Source organism: Carcharhinus amblyrhynchos, chromosome 4 (genome assembly GCF_965287045.1).
Source record: "Carcharhinus amblyrhynchos chromosome 4, sCarAmb.v2.hapA, whole genome shotgun sequence".
Lineage (NCBI taxonomy): Eukaryota > Metazoa > Chordata > Chondrichthyes > Carcharhiniformes > Carcharhinidae > Carcharhinus > Carcharhinus amblyrhynchos.
Window position 1 is genome coordinate 6,336,815 of NC_137327.1, and position 25,512 is coordinate 6,362,326.

Below are 25,512 nucleotides of genomic sequence, written 5' to 3' on the forward strand. Positions count from 1 at the left end.
TCTCAGTTCAGATTCTCACCCGAATCTTCATATTCTGTGCACTGCAGAGGTCCCAGTTGTGAATATCATTAAAAACCCGGGGGGGGGGGGGGGGGGGGGGGGGGGGCTATTCACGCCAGAGTCTGACAGTTCTGGAACTCTGTGCATGCGCAGTGGTCCCAATCTGTCAGACTCACCATTTGCTGGCCAGCTCAATCACTGGGAACCACCCCCCCCCCAAGTGCTGCCCCTCTAGCACCCCCAATGGCACAATCGTGGGCCCCACAGCAATTCTTGGACCAGACCTGACCCCGCCCTCCCCCCCCGTCCTGGAGCGCCCCGATGTACAACCCACATCCCCAGCAGTGATGATCCCCCCAACCCATCTCACCCCAGCAAACTCCCCCCTTGCTGACCCCTCTCCAGGATGTAGGCCCCACCCTGACAGATCACCCTCCCCCCCTCTAGCCCGCCCCAATTGCTGCCCTCCCTCCATCATGTCTGCAGAGTGGCAGCAGGAGCCCCACCCCCACCGATTGCACCCCTCCCCATCATTCCGGTAGGGTCTCCCACTAGTTCCCCAAATGCGGGGAACTAGTGTAAATCCTGCCAGAATGAAATACTCCTGGCGGGGCTGGAAGATTTGATTGGGATCTGAAAGTCCCTGATAATGACCTGCTAAACATATTTAAAATATATTTTAAAAAGATTCAAATGACTTACCTGCTTTCCCATTGGTTTCCAGCGTGGTCTGACCAGCGACTGCTTGCCGGCTCTGGGAGATGTGCATGTATTCCCGGCACACGCGCAATCCCAGTACAAGACCGGCGGCGCGCTATCTCCCATCTCGACCTGCCAGAAAAGTTGTGGGTCGTGATGGGAGAATCACAGCCACTATTTCAGTTTAATTTCAAAATCATGGAGTTTGCTTGGACTGCCAGAAGAAAACAATGGCTCTTTCTCTCTCCCTCTCTGTAAAGGTCTTTCTGAGAGCTCCAGTGCTGTTAACCTAAGTCACAACAAGTATGCCTGTGTTTTGCCGCCTAGTTTTAAAGATGGGGCTTAAAGTCAGTGAGAGGAATATTGCTTGAATTGGAGCTCAAAGTGATGGGTCAACAGTTAAGACATGTATCTTGTTTAAGTTTGGTTCAATTGTTAGAAGTTAAGCTAATTCATTTGTTATAGTTGAACTGTGTTGTGAAATAAGGTTTGTGTTGATAAAGCTCCCCAATTTAGCAGTAAATGCGTCCCTGGATTAAAATATCCTATCACTACATTAATGCCAAAATAGAAAAAATGTTGTGATCTAGTCTGGCTCCACAGTATACCTTGGGGGTTTCTGATCTGGTACCCTAACAGGCTACATGACCAGCTCAACTCAGTTGTAACTGTCTCAGTGTGCCGTGAATGCTTGGCAATGACAGCTCAGCTGAACACCTTAGTGTCTGGTATTTGTTTCCTGCCTCCCAAACTTCAGAAACAACCAAAGACAACTCGCGTGAAAGCAATTGTGTTCCTTGGCATGACTTTGGTACACAGTCCAAATGTCACATGCAATGGCCATTCGATTCTTTCTTCTTGCATCCAAGACTGATGTACAAAGTCTCCCTTGGATACTGATGACTTGTCACCGAGATGCAGCCCTGTGGGGGCAATGTGTCCCCTTCAGTCATTTTTAGATTGTATCATTGTTTTCACTGAACCAATTTTGTTGATCATGAGAAGATGGGTTGAGACTATTTCCAGAAAAACAGTATGCTATATCCGCAGAGGTCAGCCAGTCTTCGTCAATGCAGTCAGTTTCCAATTTCTCTACACATACTTGAGAGAGATTCATTCATGACAGTCTGTTTGAACGATCAAAGATTGAGTTGTTTCTAGACCTTCAGGCCTGGGGGCACCTCAGAGGATAGATCTTGATGTTTAGTTTTGAAATGATAAGGTGGTGGTCAGTCCAGCAGTCAGTCCCACACATGGTTGGCGATGCACAACTCTCCCTCATTTTAATTCAATCCACAAAGCCTTGAATACGCTATTGGGAAATAGAGATTGTTTTGGTAATTTAAGTAATTTATATTTGTATTCTGTGTATTAGGAAAATGGTATAAGTTGAGGACGAGGTATTGAATGTTTTGAAAAGCATCAAAGTAGACAAGTCCCTGGGACCTGATGAAATCTATCCCGGAATACTGAGGGAGGTGAGGGAGGAAATTGCGAGAGCTTTTTAACCAAAGCTTTATTTCCTCTTTAGTCACAGGAAAAGTCCCAGAGGACTTGAGATTTTCCTTTGTTTCAAAAGGGTAACAGTGATAATTTGGGAAATTACAGGCCAGTGAGCCTTACATCAGGGGTCAGGAAATTAATGGAGAGGATTCTTAGCAACTGGATTTACTCACATTTGGGAAAATGTAGACTTATTGGCCATAGGCCGCATGGCTTTGCGCAGGGGCATCATAGAGGTTTACAGCATGGAGACTGACCCGTAGGTCCAACTTGCCTATGCCACCCAGTTTTTACCATTAAGTCAGTTCCAATTGCCCGTGTTTGGCCCATATCCCTCCAGACCTATCTTACCCATGTAACTGTCCAAACGCTTTTCAAAAGACAACATTGTACCCACTTCTGCAGCTACCTCTGGCAGCTTCTTCCAGGTACTCACCACCCTCTATGTGAAAGAAATGACCCTCTGGACCGTTTTATAACTTTCCCCTCTCATCTTAAACCTATGCCCTGTCGTTTTAGACTCCTCTATGTTTGGGAAAAGATACTTACTATCTAGCTGATCTATGCCCCTTGTTATTTTAGAACCTCTATAAGATCACTCCCAAGTCTCCAATGCTCAAGGGAAAAAAAAATCCCAGTCTCTCCAGCCTCTCCTTATAACTCAAACCATCAAGCCCCTGTAGCATTCTAACAAGTCCTTTCTGCGCACTTTCTAGTTTAATAATATCCTTTCTACAATAGGGTCACCAGAAATGTACACAGTTGCCAAGCGTGGCCTTATGATAGGGTGGCATGTGACACAATGGTTAACAGCGCTACCTCACAGTGCCAGAGCCCTGGGTTCCATTCCAGTTTTGGGTGACTGTGTAGATTTTGCACATTCTTCTTGTGTCTGTATGGGTTTCCTCCAGGTGCTCAGGTTTCCTTTCTCAGTCCAAAGATGTGCGGGTTAGGTTAATTGGCCATGCTAAATTGATCCTTAGTGTTGGGGAATTAGCAGTTTAAATACATGGGGTTACGGGGAGACGGCCTGGTGGGATTGGTGTTAGCACATGCTTGATATATCAAGTGGCCTCCTACTGCACTGTAGGCATTCTACAAATGTACAACTTCAACAAAATGTCCCCAATCTTGTATTCAATGTGCTGACCATTGGAACCAAGCATGCCAAATGATCTCCACCACCCTGACCACCTGTGACTCCACCTTCAAACAGCTATGAACATGTATCTCCGAATCTCTTTGTTCTATAACTGTCCACAATGCCAAACCATTGGCAGAGTGGCTCCTGCCCTGGTTTGATCTACCAAAATGCATCACCTCATATTTATCACCTCATGTCTCATAACATAATTGAGTTTTTGAGGTAGTGACAAAGACGATTGATGAGGCATCTACGGTGATCCTGAGGTTGGTGATATCTTAACTCAACCTGGGAATGTTCTGTTGGAATGGTTGGGTACCTGAGAGCTTGAATGAAGCCAGGGCAGAGGAAGTCCAAAAGGAGAGGTTGAAGTCCTGGAAGTGAATCCTTGATGAAAGCATCCAAAGAGAACATTGTTGAGGGAGGAGGTTGTGAGGCATGCTCTTTGAGAGTAAAGAGATCCTCCTGATGTGAAAGTTAGAGTTCCAATGAGACTACGTGCCTTACAGTGTGACAAGCATCTTGGGAGATTTGATGAGAAATCCAAGAAGTTGTTTTGGGTGTCTCCTGTCACTTGGTTTCAAATTGTGGTGTCTGGCTACAGTTTGTCCAGTTGTACCATAAGCTGGGCTTGTAACAATACAAAATGATTGAAAATCCACAGTCCACTGGGGTAAACAATTCCAAAGGTCCTCTAAGTAAAAACATTTCTCGTCACCTCAGCCCTTAATGGCCATCCGTCAGAATAATCCCTTTTTCTAGCCTCTTAGCATCTACTATATCAAACCATTGGAGAATTCTATCTATGTTTCAATGAGGCCATCTCTCATTCATCCAACCTACAGGGAATATCAGCCAATTCTAATCAATCTTTCCTCATTAGATAGTTGCCTCACGCAGGCAATAAAACCAGAAGACCATGAGATACCAGGGCAGGGTTGGACCATTCAGCCCATCAAGTCTGCTCCAACGTTTGATCAAGGCTGATATAGTTCTCAATCCCATTTTCCCACCTTTTCCCCTAACTTTTCATCCCCTTACCAATCAAGAACCTACCTATTTCTGTCTTAAATATACTCAATGACCTGGCCTTCACATCGTTCTGTGACAATGAATTCCAGAGATTCACCACTCTCTGGCTGAAAATATTCCTCCTCATTTTGCTTCTAAAGGGTTGTCCCTATACTCTGAGGCTGTGCTCTCAGATCCTAGTCTCTCCTACTAATGGAATCATCTTCCCCAAGTCCACTCTATCCAGGCTATTCAGTATTCTGTGAGTTTCAATGAGATCTCCAGCGAACATTTATTGTCTCCTTCCTAATCAGGTATATATCATCTTTAGATAGAGTCATAGAGTCACACAGTCAGAGAGGTTTACAGCATGGAAACAGGCCCTTCGGCCCAACTTGTCCATGCCACCCTTTTTTTTAAACCCCTAAGCTAATCCCAATTGCCCGCATTTGGTCCATATCCCTCTATACCCATTGCACCCATGTAACTATCTAAATGCTTTTTCAAAGATCAAATTGTACCCGTCTCTACTACTACCTCTGGCAGCTTGTTCCAGACACTCACCACCCTCTGTGTGAAAAAATTGCCCCTCTGGACACTTCTGTATCTCTCCCCTCTCACCTTAAACTCTGTAAACTTGAGTTCAATGCAGCTGGAGTACTGTGTGCAGTTTTGGGCACCGTACTTACGCAAGGATATTTTGGCCTTGGAGGGAGTGCAGAGGAGGTTTACTAGGCTGATGCCGGAGTTGAGGGGGTTGAGCTATGAGGAGAGGCTGAATAAACTAGGCTTGTACTCGTTAGAGTTTAGAAGAATGAGGGGAGATCTCATTGAGACGTATAAGATGATGAATGGGATGGATAGGATAGAGGTGGAGAGACTCTTCCCACTCAGAAAGGACAGTAGGACTAGGGGGCACAGCCTCAAGATAAAGGGGGGGCAGTTTAGAACGGAGCTGAGGAGGAACTTCTTCACTCAAAGGGTGGTGAATCTCTGGAATTCTCTGCCCGTTGAAGTGGTGGAGGCTACCTCGCTAAATATTTTTAAGACGCGGGTTGATGGGTTTTTGATAAGACAGGGGGTTAAGGGTTATGGGGAGAGGGCAGGAATGTGGAGCTGAGCCACAACAGATCAGCCATGATCTTATTGAATGGCGGGGCAGGCTCGAGGGGCCAGATGGCCTACTCCTGCTCCTATTTCTTATGTTCTTATGTTCTTAAACCTATGCCCTCTAGTTTTCGACTCTCCTACTTTTGGGAAACGATATTGACTATCTACCTTGTCTATACCCCTCATTATTTTATAGATCTCTGTAAGATCACCCCTCAGCCTCCTACGGTCCAGAGAAAAAAGTCCCAGTCTATTCAGCTTCTCCTTATAACTCAATCCATCAAGTACCAGTAGCATCCGAGTAAATCTTTTCTGCGCTCTTTCTAGTTTAGTAATATCCTTTCTATAATATGGAAGGTAAAATTGTATACAGGTGTGGTTTCATCTGTACAGATTTAGCAAGACTTCCTAGTTCATGTATCTCCCTTGCAATAAAAGCTAAAATACCATTTGCCTTTCTAACTGCTTGCTCACTAGTACTTTAACTCTCTGTGGCACATATATAAGAGACCCAATTCCATTTAATACCAATCAGATAAGATGAATCTTCGTGTCCCTGTTAAGGGAAGCTGTAGATATGCTACAAATCCAATTTCTTCCAGTGACATCTACACCCCAAGAATATGTGTCATTGCCCAAATGCTTTAACCGGAATGGGACTGGAAATTTCAGCGGATTCCTGAATAGTATCAATCATTTTAGTGTCAAAACCAATGTGAGGAAGGGAGGAAGGAAATAACATCAAAATGTTAAGAAAATAATTATCTTTTAACTCTTATTCTCCATTCCCTTTTCTAGTTGCATACAGATCTTGACCTAGCAAATAGAAATGTCAAGTACATCCTGTCGGGAGAGGGGGCTGGTACAATCTTCATGATCAATGACAAGACAGGGGACATTCATGCAATGAAGAGGCTTGATCGTGAGGAGAAAGCTGAGTACACATTGACCGCGCAGGCTATTGACCGGGAAACAGATAAGCCTTTGGAGCCTCCATCAGAGTTCATCATCAAGGTTCAGGACATCAACGACAATGCACCCGAATTTCCAGATGAACCTTATCACGCAACAGTCCCGGAGATGTCCTCTGTGGGTGAGTGTGCATACACATTTCCAATTCATGTTTGGCCAGGTGAAAACACCTCTACTTCCATCACGTGGTATTATTAACTCAGTCTTAAATGATGCTCTCTGTAAACTTGAGTTCATTAAAAAAAACACTGTTGCCCATCCCTAACTCGCACTAACTCCCATTTGTCTACTTCTCATCTTTTTATTAATTACTGCGGATGCTGTCATCTGAAACATAAACAGAAGATTCTGGAAAATCTCAGCAGGTCTGACAGTCTCTGTGGAGAGCCAACATTTTGAGTATGGATGACTCTTCATCAGAGCTTCTTCCTTTTGTGCTCACCTATCTACATGGTCCGATAACAGCTTGGTTTAAAATCATGGAATCATATAATCCCTATAGTATAGAAGGAAGCCATTTAACAACAATCCTACCCAGGCTCTATCGCTGTAACCTCACATATAGAATCGTGGAATCTACAGTGTAGAAGGAGACCATTTGACCCGTTGAACCTGACCCAAAACAATCCTGCCCAGTTCCTATCCCTGACACCCCACATATTTACCCTCCTGGTCCCCCGACAATTTACCATGGCCACTAACCTGCACATTTTTGGAGTGTGGGAGGAGTCTGGAGCCCCCAGTTTCTTCTATATTTTATTGCAAATCCCTGCAATGCCTTCCCCCACCCTCTGTATCCAAAACCTCCTCCAGTCCTGCAACCTCCAAGGAGATGCCTTCAATGTTGACCTTTTATGCATTCCCGATTTCCACTGCTCCGTTGGTATCCTTATCATCAGCTGTTTCAGCCGTTAGCTCTGGATTTCCCTCCCTGAATCTCTCTCTCTCTCTCTCTCTCGTGACCTCTTGCTCTTCTTTAGAACGTTCCTTAAAAATTTATCCCTTTGACCAAGTCTGTTGTCATCTGTTCCAGCATCTCCCCATGTGGCTTGGTGTCACACTTTGTGTGTCGATATTCTTGTCAAGTGTCTTGGGCAGGTTTTGCAACATTATAAAGGCGTCATATAAATGTACACCCTTGTTGTTAGAGGGTGGTGTAACTTCAGTGAGCATGCTCAGTTCCTTTTGCGAGAAAAAAATGTTTTACAAACCAAGTTGCAGAGGATGAGGACATTCACACTGCAGCGAATAATTAATAACACCTCAGTGTGAAGTCTGAGTTCTGATTTCACTGTTTAGTCATCAACAAAATTAAATAGAATGTATAGTAGCAGCCACAATTTTTTTAAAAATCAAGAAAATGATGACATTGGGGGAGGTGCCACTCTTTGAGTGAGGTGGTAACTTGTTTCCCGATGTGTACTATTTGGAAGAAGGCCAGGAGAGTTCTCTCCACTCTCCTGGACCGCAGTTATTGCTGAATCAACATCCTGAAGACAGATTATCGGGTCATTATCTCATTGCTGTTTTTGGATCATTTTAATGTAGAAATTACTTACAATGCAACAATGACTTTGCTTAAAAAAAATAATGCGTCGACTGCGAAATGTTTTCGGGTGTCCTGAGGTTATTTTAGGTATTATATATGAGCAAGCCTATTTTCACTGATGTTGTTAATGGTTCTCTTTCAAGTACTGTCCCTGCACCTTCACGTCTATAACCATCGCCTTTTCTTGAAGAAAAGAACAAACCTTGAACCCTTCACCATGCAAGCTACCATTCCATCTCCAACCATCACCCTCCCCAACTCCAAAATCCTTGAATATGTTGATAGCCCCCAAAAATTGTTCCTATCTTCCTATTTTTGAGTCCCTCTCATCAGGTTTCCACCTCTACTGGAGGCCCAGAACAACTCTTTTTAAAGTCACTAATGTGATTGTGACAAAAGGCAAATGTTTCCATCTCTGTTGCCTCATTGCCCAGAAGCCCCAATAGAAAGAGAGAGATGATGTGGAGATGCCGGCGTTGGACTGGGGTAAACACAGTAAGAAGTCTCACAACACCAGGTTAAAGTCCAACAGGTTTATTTGGTAGCAAACACCATTAGCTTTCGGGCTTTGCCCCTTCGTCAGGTGAGAGAGACCCAGACCCCGGCATGAGGCAAGGACCAATTTCGTCCGAATGCCTCCAGTACCCCCCTCTCAAAGAATACTGAAGTCAAGACAACGTGAGACCAGTGATTAGGGCCTATAGCTGACCTCAGATCTTGAAAACCGGGTATAATATGCCTTTTCAAATTTGAAAAGCTGAGCCTTCAAATTGACACCACAAAAGCCTTTTCTCAAATTTGGCTGGGAAGTTATCCTTAGTTCCTCTAGGAGATCAGGTGCACAGACATTCCTTCTCCGGCCCCATCTCTGCGAATTAGCCAGGATGTCTAAAATGTCATGCAGCAGGATTTCCAAGGACTGAAGGTGACCACCCTCTGAAGATACTGCCCACTTAAGTCATAGAGTCATAGAGGTTTACAGCATGGAAACAGGCCCTTCAGCCCAACTTGTCCATGCCACCCTTTATTTTAAATCTCTAGGCTAGTCCCAATTGCCTGCATTAAGCTCATATCCCTCTATACCTACCTTATCCATGTAACTGTCTAAATGTTTTTTAAAAGACAAATTTGTACCTGCCTCTACTATTACCTCTGGCAATTTGTTCCAGACATTCACCAAACTCTGTGTGAAAAAATTGTCCCTCTGGGCCTTTTTGTATTTCTCCCCTCTCACCTTAAACCTATGCCCTCTAGTTTTAGTCTCCCCTAAACAGATTTTCTTTTTGTTTATATATCCAATTCAATCCATTCAAAGTCCAATTCAAACTCTCAGCAAATGAGATATTCCCGATTCAAGCTGACAAGACAGGCCTCTTCCTACCTTGGGCTTGATCTACATGATCCAAGTTGATTGGAGCAGGCATTGCACCTTCTCCAAGCCTTGATCTCATTTGCATCTTAGCCTAAAAGCTGAGATGCTGCTTTAAAAAATTGCTTCAAATGAAGCCTCAGTGTAACCTCATGACTCCAACCAAGTGCAGGATGCCAAAGTTACTCTTGATCTTAGCCAAAAGGCCGAGAAGTGACTGACAGGATTCTTTCCTCTGGTATCTATTTTCCTTCGGGCATCAGTGTGAGCCAGGTAGCTGATTCCATCATCCACAATGGCAGCGATCATCGTGATGTCTACAACATCGCATGAGCGTGAGCCTGCTCACCAGCTAAACCATCACTGTGAACAAGACCCGACCCCCACTGCCTCTGACCAACTCGATCAACAAGGATTTTATTGATTTTGCCGGGCTCCCTACCAAACTTAACCGGGATCTTCTAGGAAAACAGCACAAAGTGTATACACATTGTGCTACTTACCAGAGTATTAGAGGCGGGTACAATTTTGTCTTCTAAAAAACATTTAGACAGTTACATGGGTAAGATGGGTATAGAGGGATATGGGCCAAACACAGGCAATTGGGACTAGCTTAGTGGTCAAAAACTGGGCAACATGGATAAGTTGGGCCAAAGAGCCTCTTTCCATGCTGTAAACCTCTGTGACTCTTTTGGATAATTATGGGTTGTGCATCAGGATAAGTAAAAGGATTAAAAGATAACTAGCGCCAGAGTAATCACAGCCATTTCTGCCCTATTGTGCATCTTGAAGGAGGTAACAATGGGTTGATTAGGATGGGGGCCTATGAGATTGGAGACCATGAAGGGAAGGTCTCCAGAGGAGATGATGTCAGCGGCCGTCCAGGAAATGATGGTTTGATGTTTGATGGCGAGGTCATGGTTCAGACAGAGGTAGGAAGAAGTGTCAGAGAGTTGATTCATGCCAGGGTAGAGGTCAGCATGCCAGCCAACTACAGGTTGTATGACAATGTTAGGGTTGGTCCTGAGGGAATGGGGTGCAGCGAGTTCAGACCGAGACAGGTTGGAGTCAGCGAGGGCAGCAGAGAAATTGAGACAGCTGATGACTCACAAACAATTCTTGAAGAAAGCATCTAGAAAGGGTACAGAGAGCTGAGGAAGCAAAGGAAAAGGCAATGAAAGAAGAGGCTTCAACAACTTGGGGGAATGGATATGGAGAGTGGTTAAAAAAGAAATGACAGTTTTGAGGTGATAGAAAAAAAATATTAGGGAAGGATGATTCAGGAGAGTGTGATCAGCTTAAACTGGGCGCGGGGAAGAATTCCAATTGGATAGGAGGCATAAAGGAGACAGTAATTAATCAGCCTGGTCAGTTTTCCTATCCATAGTTTTCAAAATTAATTTCATATAAGAGCCATACTACAGCAATCCTTCCTGCATCAGCCTGGGCTGGCTGTGAAAACATCTCACAAACCGAGGAGACAGCCATAGGTTTCCTGAGTAAGCTTTCAGCTCCTTTCCAGCGTACTATCAGAAATATGGTTAATCTAAGAAAAAAAGCGCCCCTCTTTTTGTAAAAATTACCATGAGTTTTGCAGTGATTACATCCGTCCGTCAAATGATTTATTTAATCTGGTGCGTGGCCTTTCCTCAGGATGAGTGTCTTGCTGTAAAAAAAAAATCACGTTTCTGCTGTGGAGTCAAGCATGTAATACTCTGAGGCTCTTCACTGTTTTAATTATCTGCACAAACTCTCTCCTGCCAGCCGTTCCCTGGACTGGAAGTTGTCCCCGAGCTGTAAATATTGACTGTAATTTCGCGATGGTTGTACAAATCACTGCGAGCAGAAATAATGCTTTTTAATCATTTCTAATCTTCCGCCAAAATGATTGCAGGCAGACATTTTAGCCTGTGGATTTCCCTTTTTCGAAGTATTTACTGAAATTGCAACCCACAGCTCCATGGCAAAGATTTCCAACAGTGCAGAAAGAAAATTATCTCAAGCACATACCGCATGAGCTGTAACAAACAACTACTGCAAATCTCATTTCGTTCTCTCGCCCGCTTTTTCCCTCAATTCCTGCCTTTCTTTCCTTCGTTTTTATCTTTTTCTCCTTTCCGCTCTTTCTCACTCCTGTTCTCCTCTCTGTGCTCTCCTTCCAGGTTCCCTTTCGTGTGGTCTCTTATGTTTTCTCTTTATTTGCCCCAATCGCTGTGCCCTCTGTCATCTCTGCCCCAGATTCTGGAATCCTCTCTTTAAACTTCTCTGTCTATCCCCTCTTTTGAGGTACTCTTAAAGCCCATCTCTTCTGAACAAGCTTTCTGTCGCTTGTCAGACTTTTTTCAAATCTAGGATCCCTACATTGCAGAAGAGACCATTCAACCGAATCTCTGACAAAGCAACTCTGAAGAAGACCATCAACCCACCCTGTAGCCCCACACATTTTCAATGGCCAATCCCCCGAACCTACACATCTTGTGACACTGAGGGTCAGCTTAGCATGGTCAATCCACATAACCTGTGCATCTTTTAACTGTGGGAGGAAACGGGAGCACCCGGAGGAAACCCATGCAGACCCGGAGAGAACATGCAAGCTCCACCCAGTGACCCAAGCTGGGAACCGAACCTGGGCCCCTGCCGATGTGAGGCAGCAATGTTAACCACTGTGTCACCGTGCCGTCCCTACTTGGTTTCCTTCTTTTGGTTTGTGTCAATCATTTTGCCTGGAACCCTCCTGTGAAACGCTTTGGAATATTTTGCTATGGTGAAGGTGCAGGGTGAATGCGAGTTGCTGTCGTTTCATGCCCACTCTTCTCCTTCCTTTGCTAATTTCTTTCTCAGTCCACGCTTCCATTTGTTCTTTCTCTCCATCCCTCTCCCCTTTCCCTCCTGCTTCCCGCAACCTCCGTTGAGCCTTTGAAACCATGGCAGTTTTACCAACTGCAATTCAAGCAAAAGTGACCTGAAGCCAGCTGCTGTTGCTTCAGTGCACTTCTGTTATGTAATTAATATGGAATCATCTGCACCCAGAATAACAGAGGGAAGCATCGACAAAGAAAACAGGCGAGAGAATGCTTAGGACCTAACCCTCAGAGAGGGCAAAGCCTGCCAACACATTCTCCGTGACTTTAGTGTCACTAGTGGATGCGAGCAAATTAAAATCATTAAATAGTCAATATTTAATTAAATTTCTATCCTTGCACTGGATATATTGTGTAGTACAAATCTTTATAGGTTTGTGAGTGTATTGCAGACAAAGCCCAGACCAATATTTTCACTGGCTGGGATGGAAAGAACACAATGCTCGCTTGAAAAGCATTTTGCCTCCACTTTTTAATTATATCAAAAACTGTTAGTTCCCAGGAGACCGTGAACACGCTACAGCTTTGAGCCGGGGTTATAGTGACGACACTCCAGTCAATTGATTCTGGTTGACAATCGAATGTCACAGCTTCAAGGGGATAAAGCAACAGCTTTCTCAATAAACGCTTGGGTGTTGAGCTTTCGGTGTCCGTTATTGCAAAGGAATTTGTTTCATTGTCAGCGGCTAGTTTTATCCGCCCTCCCTCGCCATCCCACTTTCTGGTGCCTTTCTCTTCTTTCCTGCTCCTTCTGTGTTCAGTGACTTCATGTCATTAAGGCTGTGATTGGAGGTGATGCATTCACCTCCATGTCTTTGAAAAATGGGATGGAAAATAATTCATGGTGCTACCCTCGAAAAGGACTTGCGCTTTGTCAGCACCAGGCCAGAGTAAAATCGCTCTTTGATAAACACAGGCTGGAAAAGTTTGTAATTGCTGAATAATCCAGCACTGCATATATAGAAACTTAGAAACTAGAAGAAGGAATGGGCCATTTGGCCCTTCGAGCTTGCTCCACATTCATTTTGATCACAACTGATTATCAAATTCAATACCCTGAGCTCGCCTTCCCTCCATATCCCTTGATCCTTTAGCCCCGAGAGCTATATTAATTTTTTCATGAAATCATTCAAAATTTTGCCCTCAAACTACTTTCTGTGGTAGTGAATTCCATACGTTCACTGTGTGGAATTCTTCACTCTCTGGGTGAAGACATTTCTCCTCACCTCCGCCCTAAAACGTTTACTCCTTATCCTCAAATTATGAGCCCTCCCGCCAGGTCTGGACTCTCCCACCATTGGGAACATTCTTTCTGAATCTATCCTGTCAAACTCTGTTAGACTTTTATAAGTTTCTATGAGATTCCTCTCACTTTTCTAAACTCCAGTGAATACAATCCTAGCCATCTGGACCTCATCTCATATGACAGACCTGCCATCCCAGGAATCAGCTTGGTAAACCTTCACTGTGCTCCCTCTATAGCAAGGACATACTTCCTCAGATAAGGACACCAAAAGTGCACACAATACCCCAGGCTCTCTCAAGATAGTTCTGCCATGATGCCTTAAAATTGAGAGACTATAAACATTCCGCCACAAAGGCAGCAAAACATTATAAAGTACCTCACAGTTCAGATTTGGACACAAAAATGGGAACAGGTTTCCCCTCCCACATGTTTTTCCAGCAACAGAGGCATCTCTCCATTGGCCGCTGTCCAGACCTTCAGGTCTTGCTGAAGCCAATGGCCATTTGCTTTGTTGGCTGGCCACTCAGCTAAGGGACCTGCATAGGTTTTAAGTTGACTGTTGAAGCTGGAAAAGGAAAAAAGCAAGAAGGGAAGGCTTGTAGAAAGCCCTGAGACATGGTAGCAAAATATCTGAAAGATCGACTGGCTGTGATACAGCAGAAAGTAGAAGGAGGAGGTCTCTCAGTGCCTCTAGCCTGTTAGCCCATTCAACCAGACCATGGCTGATCTCAAATTAACTTATGTACCTTTGCTTGGTATCATTATCTAACTAAAAATATGTTGAAAATGTAAATTGTCACAGCACTTCAGGGCTAAGGTTTTAGATTTCCTCCACCTGTAATTTATACATTGCGCTCCCTCGATCTGGATTTTCTCAAGAGAGGAAATTATTTCTTTGTGCCTATGCTACTGAATTCCTTCATCATTTTAAACATCTTGTTTAGCTCATCCCTCAGCCATCTAAATTCATGGGAATACAAGTAGAGAGAAATAAAATGGGGAGTGTTAATTAGATCCCAAACCAGATGGTGAGGCATGAAACTAGACACAAATCCTTTTCTTGATAATAGGTTTATTTACAGAATGCAGCATTACATAAGACAGCCGTCTATCCAGCACCCCAGTGTCCCAGCTGTCTGTCTTTACACTCTTTCATTCTAACAAAAGGAAGAGAAAACAATTAGCAAATTAGTTTAGGATGATGGGCCCTTATGGGGACACTGTAGCAAAAGAGCAAAATTCCAAAGGAAACTCAAAGAACAAAGAACAGTACAGTAAGAAGTCTCACAACACCAGGTTAAAGTCCAACAGATTTATTTGGTATCGTGGGCTTTCAGAACACTGTCCCTTCATCAGGTGAGTGACTCAAACTAGTCACTCACCTGATGAAGGAGCAGTACTCCGAAAGCTCATGATACCAAATAAACCTGTTGGACTTTAAACTGGTGTTGTGGGACTTCTTAACGTGCCCACCCTTGTCCAGTGCCGGCGTCCCCACATCAAAAAACAGCACAGCACAGGAACAGGCCCTTCGGCCCACCAAGTATGCGCTAACGCATATGCCTCTTTAATATTTTCTTGCCTCTACATGATCCAAATCCCTCTATTCCCGGTCTATCCATGTATCTATCCAGATGCCTCTTGAAGGTTGTTATAGAATCTGTTTCCACCACCTCCTCTGGCAGCACGTTCCAGGCATTCACCACCCTCGGTGTGAAAAACTTGCCCTTTACATCTCTTTTAAACTTTCCCCCTCTCACTTTCATGCCCCCAAGTAATTGACCCTTCAACCCTGGGAAAAAGACTTTGACTATCCACTCTATCCAAGCCCATCATAATCTTATAAATCTCTAGGACACAGATGTACGGTTACCATTAATCAACACAAAAAACATTTCTGCAGAACTTTCTTTGTTCCGAGGCTGGGTAGAATGTGAAACACATGACCCTGTTGAGCGGTCAGAGTGAATATCGTGGAAAGTTAAATAAGCACATGAAGAAGAAAGGAATGTGAATATTACGGAGAAGAGAGACAAATTGCTAAAACTTTTTTGTCTTGCACTCATCACGACAAACACTCCAAATTTCAACTGATTGCAACAATTTAGATAACAGCAGAGAAAAAATAATGACTGAAGACAAAAAGTCTCAGCAACTAGAATCTCTTTTCAGGAACGCTTGAGTTCTATACAAGAAATAGAAAGATATGCTGATATGGATATATGATGTAGGGTACCTCGTTGATCTCCCTCTACACCCTAAGTATGACTGTAACACCATATTCTGCAACTTCTTTCCTTCTCTATGAACAGCATTTTTTGTCTGTGTTGCACCACAAAACAATATTTTCACTGTATACTAATACATGTGACAATAATAATTCAAAGCAAATCACATCAAAATAGGATAGGAGAGGAGTCACGGGAGGCAGAAACCCCATTATAGCTGGACTAAATGGTTTGTTTTGGTGTTGTAAGCTTGGTGTAATATTACCATAAGTCTTGCGACCTGTTGTTGAATCTCTATTACAAAGTAAACCCATAGGGCATGATCTTACCAGCTGTTTATAGCCTGATGCTGCTGCAAATAGGAATGGAGAATATCGTGGTCAGCCAAATCTTTGTACGTAGGCTGTGAACAGAATGGGCTTGATGGACCCAGTGGCCACTTCCAATTCAATGTCCTTTTTTCTATTATGGAGCCATGGAGGTTTACAGCATGGAAGCAGGCCCTTCAGCCCAACTTGTCCATGCAGCCCCCTTTTTTTGAACCACTAAGCTCGCCCAACTGCCTGTCTTTGATTTATATCCCTATCTTCGCATCTGACCCATGTAACTGTCTAAATGCTTTTAAAAGACAAAATTGTACCTGCCTCTGCTACTGCCTCTGGCAGCTTGTTCCAGACACCCTCTGTGTGATAAAATTGCTTCTCTGGACCCTTTTCTATCTCTCCACTCTCACCTTAAAACTATGCTCTATAGTTTTAGACTCCACTATCTTTGGGAAAAGATACTGACTATCTAACTGATCTATGCCCCTCAATATTTTGTAGACCTCTATAAAATCACCCCTAAGTCTCCTACGCTCCCAGTCTATCCAGCCTCTCCTTATAACTCAAACCATCAAGTCCCAGTAGCATCCTAGCAAATATTTTCTGCACTCTTTCCAGTTTAATAATATCCTTTCTAAAAAAAAAGGGTGGCCAGTTGATTGAATGCCAATTTCTGCCAGCTACTTTTTTTTTTGTTCATTCATGGAATGTGGGTGGCGCTGATTGGCCTGCATTTACTACCTATCCCGAGTTGCCCTTGAACTGAATGGCTTGCTAGGCCATTTCAGAGGGCAGTTGAAAGTCAATTGCACCGTTGTGCCTCTGGAGCCACATGTCCGCGAGAGCAGGTAACGATGGCAGATTTTCCTTCCCTCAAGGACATTAGTGAACCGGGTGGGCTACTCCTCACAATCGACACTGGTTTCATGGTTATCAGTTGATCAAGATATTTTTGTGTTGAATTCAAATTTTGCCATCTACTGTGTTGGGATTCGAACCCAGGTCCTCAGAACATTAGCTGAATTTCTGGATCAGTAGGCGAGCAGTAATACCACTCAGCCACCCCCTCCCGATTTGTTCTCTGTTGAAGTTGCAGGTTTTGCTGGAAGAATTAATTAGGCGTGAAATAGAATTTTCAGCACAGAAACAAGCCATGTGACTCAACGAGTACTTATGCACAGAACCTTCTTCCCCTTCTGCTAACTTCATCTTGTCCTGTGAAATTCCCTTTCTCCCTCAGATTTATACCCAGCTGCCTCTTAAATGCATATTAAGAGGACTTTGTCCATATGTTATTTTTCTAAAAGAATTTGGGTGGCACTAGATGATTTGTTTTTGTAGCATTGATACAGACACGATAGGCTGAATGGCCTCCTGCTGTAATGTATCTACTTGTGTGTATGTGCAGTTTTGAGAGGACTTTGCAGATCTATTGTGTATCTGATGTTTCCTTCTGTCAAGCCCATTTAGATTTCCTCGCATCTAACCATTATTTTTGTGCACCTTTCAATAAATAATCCCAAATAATCGGGATTTCAGAGCCCTCTGCAGTTCTGCCAAATTTAGATGCTCGGGACATCTTGAAAACAAAGGCCCAGATTTTGCAGTTGGAAGCGCAATGCCAATGCTTGTCGTTGACAATGAGTAAATCTCTTCACGATCCTGCCATGATCCGGCTGGCGGGAATTCCAGCGGCTTTGATGGAATATCCCCTTCCAGCACGGGTTGCAATCAAACCCAGTAACAGATCACAATGGCAGGCAGTCGAGGCATTGATTACACTCACCTAACCAGACAAACTGGCAGCAAAAGGCTGCGGCAGTAAAAAAGATCCTGGAAAATGGTGTAACAAAAGGGAAAATCCCATTTTTCAGCATAATTAATTTTACAAAATTAAAAATATAAACTTCTAAAAAAGCTAATACAATATAAGAACATAAGAACATAAGAAATAGGAGCAGGAGTAGGCCATCTAGCCCTTCGAGCCTGCCCCGCCATTCAATAAGATCATGGCTGATCTGTCGTGGCTCAGTTCCACTTTCCCGCCCTCTCCCCATAACCCTTAATCCCCTCTCTTATCAAGAACCCATCAACCCGCGTCTTAAAAATATTTAGCGAGGCAGCCTCCACCACTTCAACGGGCAGAGAATTCCAGAGATTCACCACCCTTTGAGTGAAGAAGTTCCTCCTCAACTCCGTTCTAAACCGCCCCCCCCCTTTATCTTGAGGCTGTGCCCCCTAGTCCTACTGTCTTTTTTGAGTGGGAAGAGTCTCTCCACCTCTATCCTATCCATCCCATTCATCATCTTATACGTCTCAATGAGATCTCCCCTCATTCTTCTAAACTCTAACGAGTACAAGCCTAGTTTATTCAGCCTCTCCTCATAGCTCAAGCCCCTCAACTCCGGCATCAGCCTAGTAAACCTCCTCTGCACTCCCTCCAAGGCCAAAATATCTTTGCGCAGGTGCGGCGCCCGAAACTGCACACAGTACTCCAGCTGCGGCCTCACCAATGCCCTATACAGCTGCAGCAAGACCTCCCTACTTTTATATTCAATCCCCCTCGCTATGAAGGCCAGCACCCCATTCGCCTTCCTGACCACCTGCTGCACCTGCAAACTGGGTTTTTGCGACTCATGCACAAGGACCCCGAGGTCCCTCTGCACCGTCGCCTGCTGCAGTTTTTCGCCACGTAAGTAATAATCCTTCCTACCATTCTTCCTACCAAAGTGGACCACCTCACACTTGCCAACATTAAATTCCATTTGCCATTTCCTGGCCCATTCGCCCAGCCTATCTAGATCCTTCTGCAGACTCTCCACACCCTCCGCACAATTTGCCGTTCCCCCAGTCTTGGTGTCATCAGCAAATTTTTATCGGTCAGGTAAATCACTTTGAAAGTAATATTTAATGCGTTGAATCAATCATGTGAAAGACGGGCGCCAGAAACCTTTGACCTCTCCCCTGGCCGGGACCCTCAGGTGCCGCTGCTGTCAATGAAGTTTTGGCTGAGCGCCAAATTCTCTGTCCCGTCTAGCAGCAGAGATAGGGCAAAAGAAGTCAGAGAATTCGGCCCAGAAGTTTTACTTTTTCACAAAGCTGATCAGATTTATGAAAGGCTTTGTCTTGAGAAATGTTAAAAAAAATAGAAACATAGATCATAGATGCAGGAATAGGCCATTTGGCCCTTCAAGCCTGCACCACCATTCCATATGACCATGATTGATCATCTATTTTCAGTATTCCACTCCTGCTTTCTCTCCTTTCTCCTTTCTCCTTTCAGTCACAAGGGCCACGTCCAGCTCCCTCTTGAACATTTCGAACGACCCATGCCCCCAACAGCTTTTTGTGGTAGAGAATTCCACAGGTTCACAACTCAATTGGGCGACACGGTGGTACAGTGTTTTGCACTGCTGCCTCACAGCGCCGGGGGCTTGTGTTCAATTCTGGCATTGGGTCACTGTCTGTGTGGAGTCTGCACATTCTCCCCGTGTCTGCGTGCTTTTCCTCCTGGTGTTCCGGTTTCTCTCTACAGTCCAAAGATGTGTAGGTTAGGTTGATTGGCCATGCTAAATTGACCCTAGTGTCAGGGGGTTAGCAGGGTAGATATGTGGGATTGCAGGAGTAGGGCCTGGGTGGGATTGTGGTCGGTGCAGACTTGATGGGCCGAGTGGTCTCGTTCTGCGCCGTAGGGATTCTATGATTCTTTGAGTGAAGAAGTTCTTATTTTCCAGACGTCGCTGGATTCCGGGGAAGTGCCGGATGATTGGAAAACGGCTAATGTTACGCCGTTGTTTAAGAAGGGTGCCAGGCAAAAGGCGGGGAATTATAGGCCGGTTAGTTTAACGTCTGTGGTAGGTAAAATGTTAGAATCTGTCATTAAGGAGGAAATTGCGAGGCATCTTGAAGGGAATTGCTTGATAGGGCAGACGCAGCACGGTTTCATTCAAGGGAAGTCGTGTCTGACAAATTTACTGGAGTTCTATGAGGATGTGTCTAGGGCGGTGGATAGAGGAGAGCCGGTGGATGTGGTCTTTCTAGATTTTCAGAAGGCGTTTGACAAAGTACCTCACAAGAGGTTATTGCAGAAGGTCGAGGGTCATGGAGTTGGGGGTAGGGTGTTAGTGTGGATAGAGGATTGGTTGTCAAATAGGAGGCAGAGAGTGGGGGTCAACGGGTGCTATTCGGATTGGCGGATGGTGACTAGTGGAGTGCCCCAGGGGTCGGTGCTGGGGCCTCAGCTTTTTACCATTTATATAGATGATCTGGAGGAGGGAACCGAGTGTAGGGTGTCGAAATTTGCTGATGACACCAAGATAGGGGGAACGGCAAATTGTGCGGAGGGTGTGGAGAGTCTGCAGAAGGATCTAGATAGGCTGGGCGAATGGGCCAGGAAATGGCAAATGGAATTTAATGTTGGCAAGTGTGAGGTGGTCCACTTTGGTAGGAAGAATGGTAGGAAGGACTATTACTTACGGGGCGAAAAACTGCAGCAGGCGACGGTGCAGAGGGACCTCGGGGTCCTTGTGCATGAGTCGCAAAAACCCAGTTTGCAGGTGCAGCAGGTGGTCAGGAAGGCGAATGGGATTCTGGCCTTCATAGCGAGGGGGATTGAATATAAAAGTAGGGAGGTCTTGCTGCAGCTGTATAGGGCATTGGTGAGGCCGCAGCTGGAGTACTGTGTGCAGTTTTGGGCACCGCACCTGCGCAAAGATATTTTGGCCGTGGAGGGAGTGCAGAGGAGGTTTACTAGGCTGATACCGGAGTTGAGGGGCTTGAACTATGAGGAGAGGCTGAATAAACTGGGCTTGTACTCGTTAGAGTTTAGAAGAATGAGGGGAGATCTCATTGAGACTTATAAGATGATGAATGGGATGGATAGGATAGAGGTGGAGAGACTCTTCCCGCTCAAAAAAGACAGTAGGACTAGGGGGCACAGCCTCAAGATAAAAGGGGGGCGGTTTAGAACAGAGTTGAGGAGGAACTTCTTCACTCAAAGGGTGGTGAATCTCTGGAATTCTCTGCCCGTTGAAGTGGTGGAGGCTGCCTCGCTAAATATTTTTAAGACGCGGGTTGATGGGTTTTTGATAAGAGAGGGGATTAAGGGTTATGGGGAGAGGGCGGGAATGTGGAACTGAGCAGCGACAGATCAGCCATGATCTTATTGAATGGCGGGGCAGGCTCGAAGGGCTAGATGGCCTACTCCTGCTCCTATTTCTTATGTTCTTATGTTCTTCCAGTGCGTTTTAATTTTGAAAATGGTGTGGGCTTTCTTATTATCTAATCATGAGTTGAAAGGAGGCCTCTTGAGGCTGAAAATCTAAAATTTAAAAGTGTAATGAATGAATTTGCAATTCGCCCAAATTCACGTTGATTCCTTGCTTGGTGTTGCAAGCGTCAAATCCTTCAGAGCAGCACCATTAGGTTCTCTGCACCTTTACAATATACACAGTCTGGAAGTTGGGTGGTTTCTTCAGTCCCAGCGAAGGCTGACTGCGTCACCACTACTGTAAAATCTGGCCCCGAACGGCATCCAGTCAGATCACCTTGTTTGCTGGGAAACTGTTCTTGAACCTTCCACACACCTGACGAAGGAACACCGTTTCCGAAAGCTTGTGAGATTACTATCAAATAAACTGGTTGGACTCTAACCTGGTGTTGTGAGTCTTCTTACTGTGTTTACCTCAGTCCAACGCTGGCACCTCTACATCAAAACTGTTCTTGAACAGTGACCGAGTATTGTAACTATAAGTCAATATAATGAATAGTATTTCATCTTTCCCTGCCATTTTGTCCCTTCTTTCTATCTGATTTTCTTCAGCAGCTGGTACGACCTGAGCTCAGGGGCAGACTGGGATGGGGGGGTGTATTGTGCGGCTTGAGGAAACCCCCCAGACCAGGCCTAACCAACAGAAAGAAAGTGTTGTTGTGCTGCCCGGTGACCAGGGCAACTTGCCTCAGATGAGGACATGGGCATGAGAGCTCTGAGTTGGAGATGTTGTGTGTGCCAGAAGTCAGTGTGGGTCAGTGAGGGTTAGTAATGCTGGCATCTCAGCATCTGTATGCGCACGTTTGCAGTAGCTCTCGGGGATTAGCAATCAGGAGAGTAACTGTGGACAATCCTGCTGCCTCTGACCTGACTGAGATCAGTTAAGTCAGCACAAACAGGAGACTGAACTTGCGACCTGCCTTTACTTTATGGCTTAGCTACTGGGTTGATTAACTTGCTGAACTATTGGTGTCAGCAGACGTCTGCAGCCTTTAAAAGTGCACTTTTTTGTGCAATTATTTTTTTTCTAGATTTACCTCATCCCCTCTTTGCTTTTCAAACTTGCTTGTGGTTTGCACTGATACCTTTCCCACTCAGTTTCAGTACCTTATTAAAATATGATAACACACCGCAACAAAGTCGAGACAATATCCAAGATTGGGCTGACATGTTCATCCCTGGTACCCAGTTGGAAAACACACGGATTTGCTTCTTTGGCTCACAAGTCTTCTACACGCTTATAAATGAAGTCAGTTACTATAAGTAACTGACATTTACAAAGTCACTTACAGTCAGTCAATGATATTTCTGTAGCAGTGGTCTCGGATGTTTGGGCCTCTGGTGACGTGTTGGTGGTAACTTGATGAAAGGTCATGAATGTCCATCATGCAAACCAGCCTCCCATCCATTGACTCTGTCCACACTTCCCATTGCCTCAGCAAAGCAGACAGCATAATTAAGGACCCCACACAACCCGGGCATTCTCTCTTCCACCTTCTTCCGTTGGGAAAAATATACAAAAGTCTGAGGTTGCATACCAACCGACTCAAGAACAGTTTCTTCCCTGCTGCCGTCAGACTTTTGAATGAACTTACCATGCACTAGGTTGATCTTTCTGTACAGCCTAGCTATGATTATAACACTACATTCTGCATTTTCTCGTTTACTTCTCCATGAACGTTATGTTTTGTCTGTCTAGTGTGCAAGAAACAATACTTTTCACTGCATGTTAATACATGTGACAATAATAAATCAAATCAAATCGAACAAGGGGCAAATAACATTCGTGCCACACCAATGCCAGACAATGACCATCATCAATAAGAGACACCAATAAGGACGGCACAGTTGTTGCTACTGCTGCTCCACAGCACCAGTGACCCGGGTACAATTCCCGGCTTGGGTCACTGTCTGTATGGAGTTTGCATGTTCTCCCTGTGTCTGCGTGGGTTTCTTCCGTGTGCTCTGGTTTCCTCCCACAGTCTGAAAGATGTGCTGCTTAGGTACATTGATCCGAACAGGTGTCGCAGTGTGGCGGCTAAGGGAATTTCACAGTAACTTCAATGTAATGTTAATGTAACCCTTACTTGTGACTGATAAATGAACGTTAACTTTAAACTAACCACCACCCCTGGACATTCAATGATGTAACCATCACTGAATTCTACTGTCGTCATTCTTGGGGTTACCATTGACCAGAAACTCAACTGGACTCACCACATAAACACAGTGGCTACAAGAGCAGGTCAGGGGCTAGGAATACTGCAGTGAGTAACTCACCTTCTGACTACTGAAAGCCTATCCACCACTTACAACGCACAGGTCAGGAGTGTGATGGAATGCTCCCCACTTGCCTGGATGGGTGCAGCTCCAACAACACTCAAGAAGCTCGACACCATCCAGAACAAAGCAGCCCGCTTGATTGACACCACATCCGCTCCCTCCGCCACCAATGCTCAGTAGTAGCCGTGTGTACTATCTACAAGACGCACTGCAGCAATTCACCAAAGATCCTTAGACAGCGCTTTCCAAACCCACGACTACTTCCATCTAGAAGCTCAAGAGCAGCAGACACATGGGGAACACCACCACCTGCAAGTTCCCCTCCAAGCCACTCATCAAGCTGACTTGGAAATATGCCACCGTTCCTTCTCACTGGCTGGGTCAAAGTCCTGGAATTCCCTCCCTACGGCATTGTGGCTCGACCCACAGAACACGGGCTGCAGTGATTCAAGAAGGCAGCTCTCCACCACCTTCTCAAGGGCAACTAGAATTGGGTAATAAATGCTGGCCAGCCAGCGATGCCCATATCCCTTGAATGAATAAAAAAATACTCTGCATGAATCTGTACCTAGTCTCCCACAGAAATGAAACAAAGTTCCCATGTTGGAACATCAGACTTAGGAACAGGACATTCAGCTCCTCGAATCTGCTCTGCCATTTGATAAGATCATGGCTGATCTGATTGTTTTTGCCACGCCATTTTCCTGTCTTCCTCACCCATGAAAAGGTTATCAATTTCAATCTATTCAGTAACCCAGCCTCCACTGCATTCTGGAATAAAGATTTCCACAGTCTAATGAACGCTCTACAAGAAAAGAAAATCCTCATCATCTTTGTTTTAAAAGGGAGCCTTCTTATTTTTAAGTTCTAGTCTCACCCACAAGAGGAAATGTCCTCCCTTACATCCATCTCATCAAGTCCCCTCAGAATCTTACATGTTTCAATCAGACCACCTCTCATTCTTCTAAAGGCCACAGGGTGTCGGCCAAATCTGTTCAAATTTTCTTCATGAAGCAATGGGTGGCATGGTGGAAGAGTGGTTAGCACTGTTGCCTCATTGCGCAAGGGACCAAGGTTCGATTCCTAGCTTGGGTCACTGTCTGTACGGAGTTTGTACATTCTCCCCATGTCTGCGTGTGTTTCCTCAGGGTGCTCCGGTTTCCTCCCACAGTCCAAAGTTGTGCAGGTTAGGTGGATTGGCCATGATGAATTGTCCTTTAGTGTCAGGGGGATGAGCTAGGGTCAATGCATGGGGTTATGGGATAGGACCTGGGTAGAATTGTGATTGATGCAGACTCGATGGGCTGAATGGCCTCCATCGGCACTGTATGGCTGAATGATTCTAAGCGGTCCATCACAGGTCTCAGCGTAGGAACTTTCTCTGCACTGCTTCCAATGCATTTATATCCTTTCTTCAAGTAAGGAGACTAAAACATTACACAACATCCGAGATGTGAGCTCACCAAGGCCCTGAGCAGCTGCAGTAAATCCTCCCTATTTTTATAACACACATAAAAACAAAAAATGCTGGAAATCCTCAGCGGGTTTGACAGCATTGTGGAGACAGCAAACAACTAACATCTTGAGTTAGGATGACTGTTTGTCAGAGTTAAAGATTTAGGATCATAGGGTGATATTTATCCTGTCATGGGGTCAGAGGGGTGGGGAAGGGTGCTGGGTGCTGCTGTGGGGGCAAAAACGATCAAGTTAATTCATTAATTCATGTTGCCTCCCTTTGAAGTCACATTACATAGATGCTTATCCCCCTTTAATGTACCCACTGGTCATTCCTCTTCTTATGGTGGCTAATTACCTCAGAGCTTTACGTCCTGTGTTGTTACTAATCAGCGTACGTGCTTGAACGAGCTTCCACCAAGTTTCTTCTGAAGTTATGGTGATACAACAGGAGAAGCATTGAATTAATTCACTCCGTGTGATGCCACAT

At 44.8% G+C, this 25,512-nt stretch overlaps 1 protein-coding gene across 1 annotated transcript in view; it reads left to right on the forward strand.

The window, feature by feature from the left end:
• The window catches only part of LOC145341771 (cadherin-8-like), a 232,801-nt gene that overhangs the window by 63,508 nt on the left and 143,781 nt on the right, over positions 1-25,512 (forward strand). Inside the window, exon 3 of the mRNA XM_080186694.1 lies at positions 6,266-6,560. Coding sequence (XP_080042820.1) covers positions 6,266-6,560 — 295 coding nt within the window. The remainder of the gene's footprint in view (positions 1-6,265; positions 6,561-25,512) is intronic.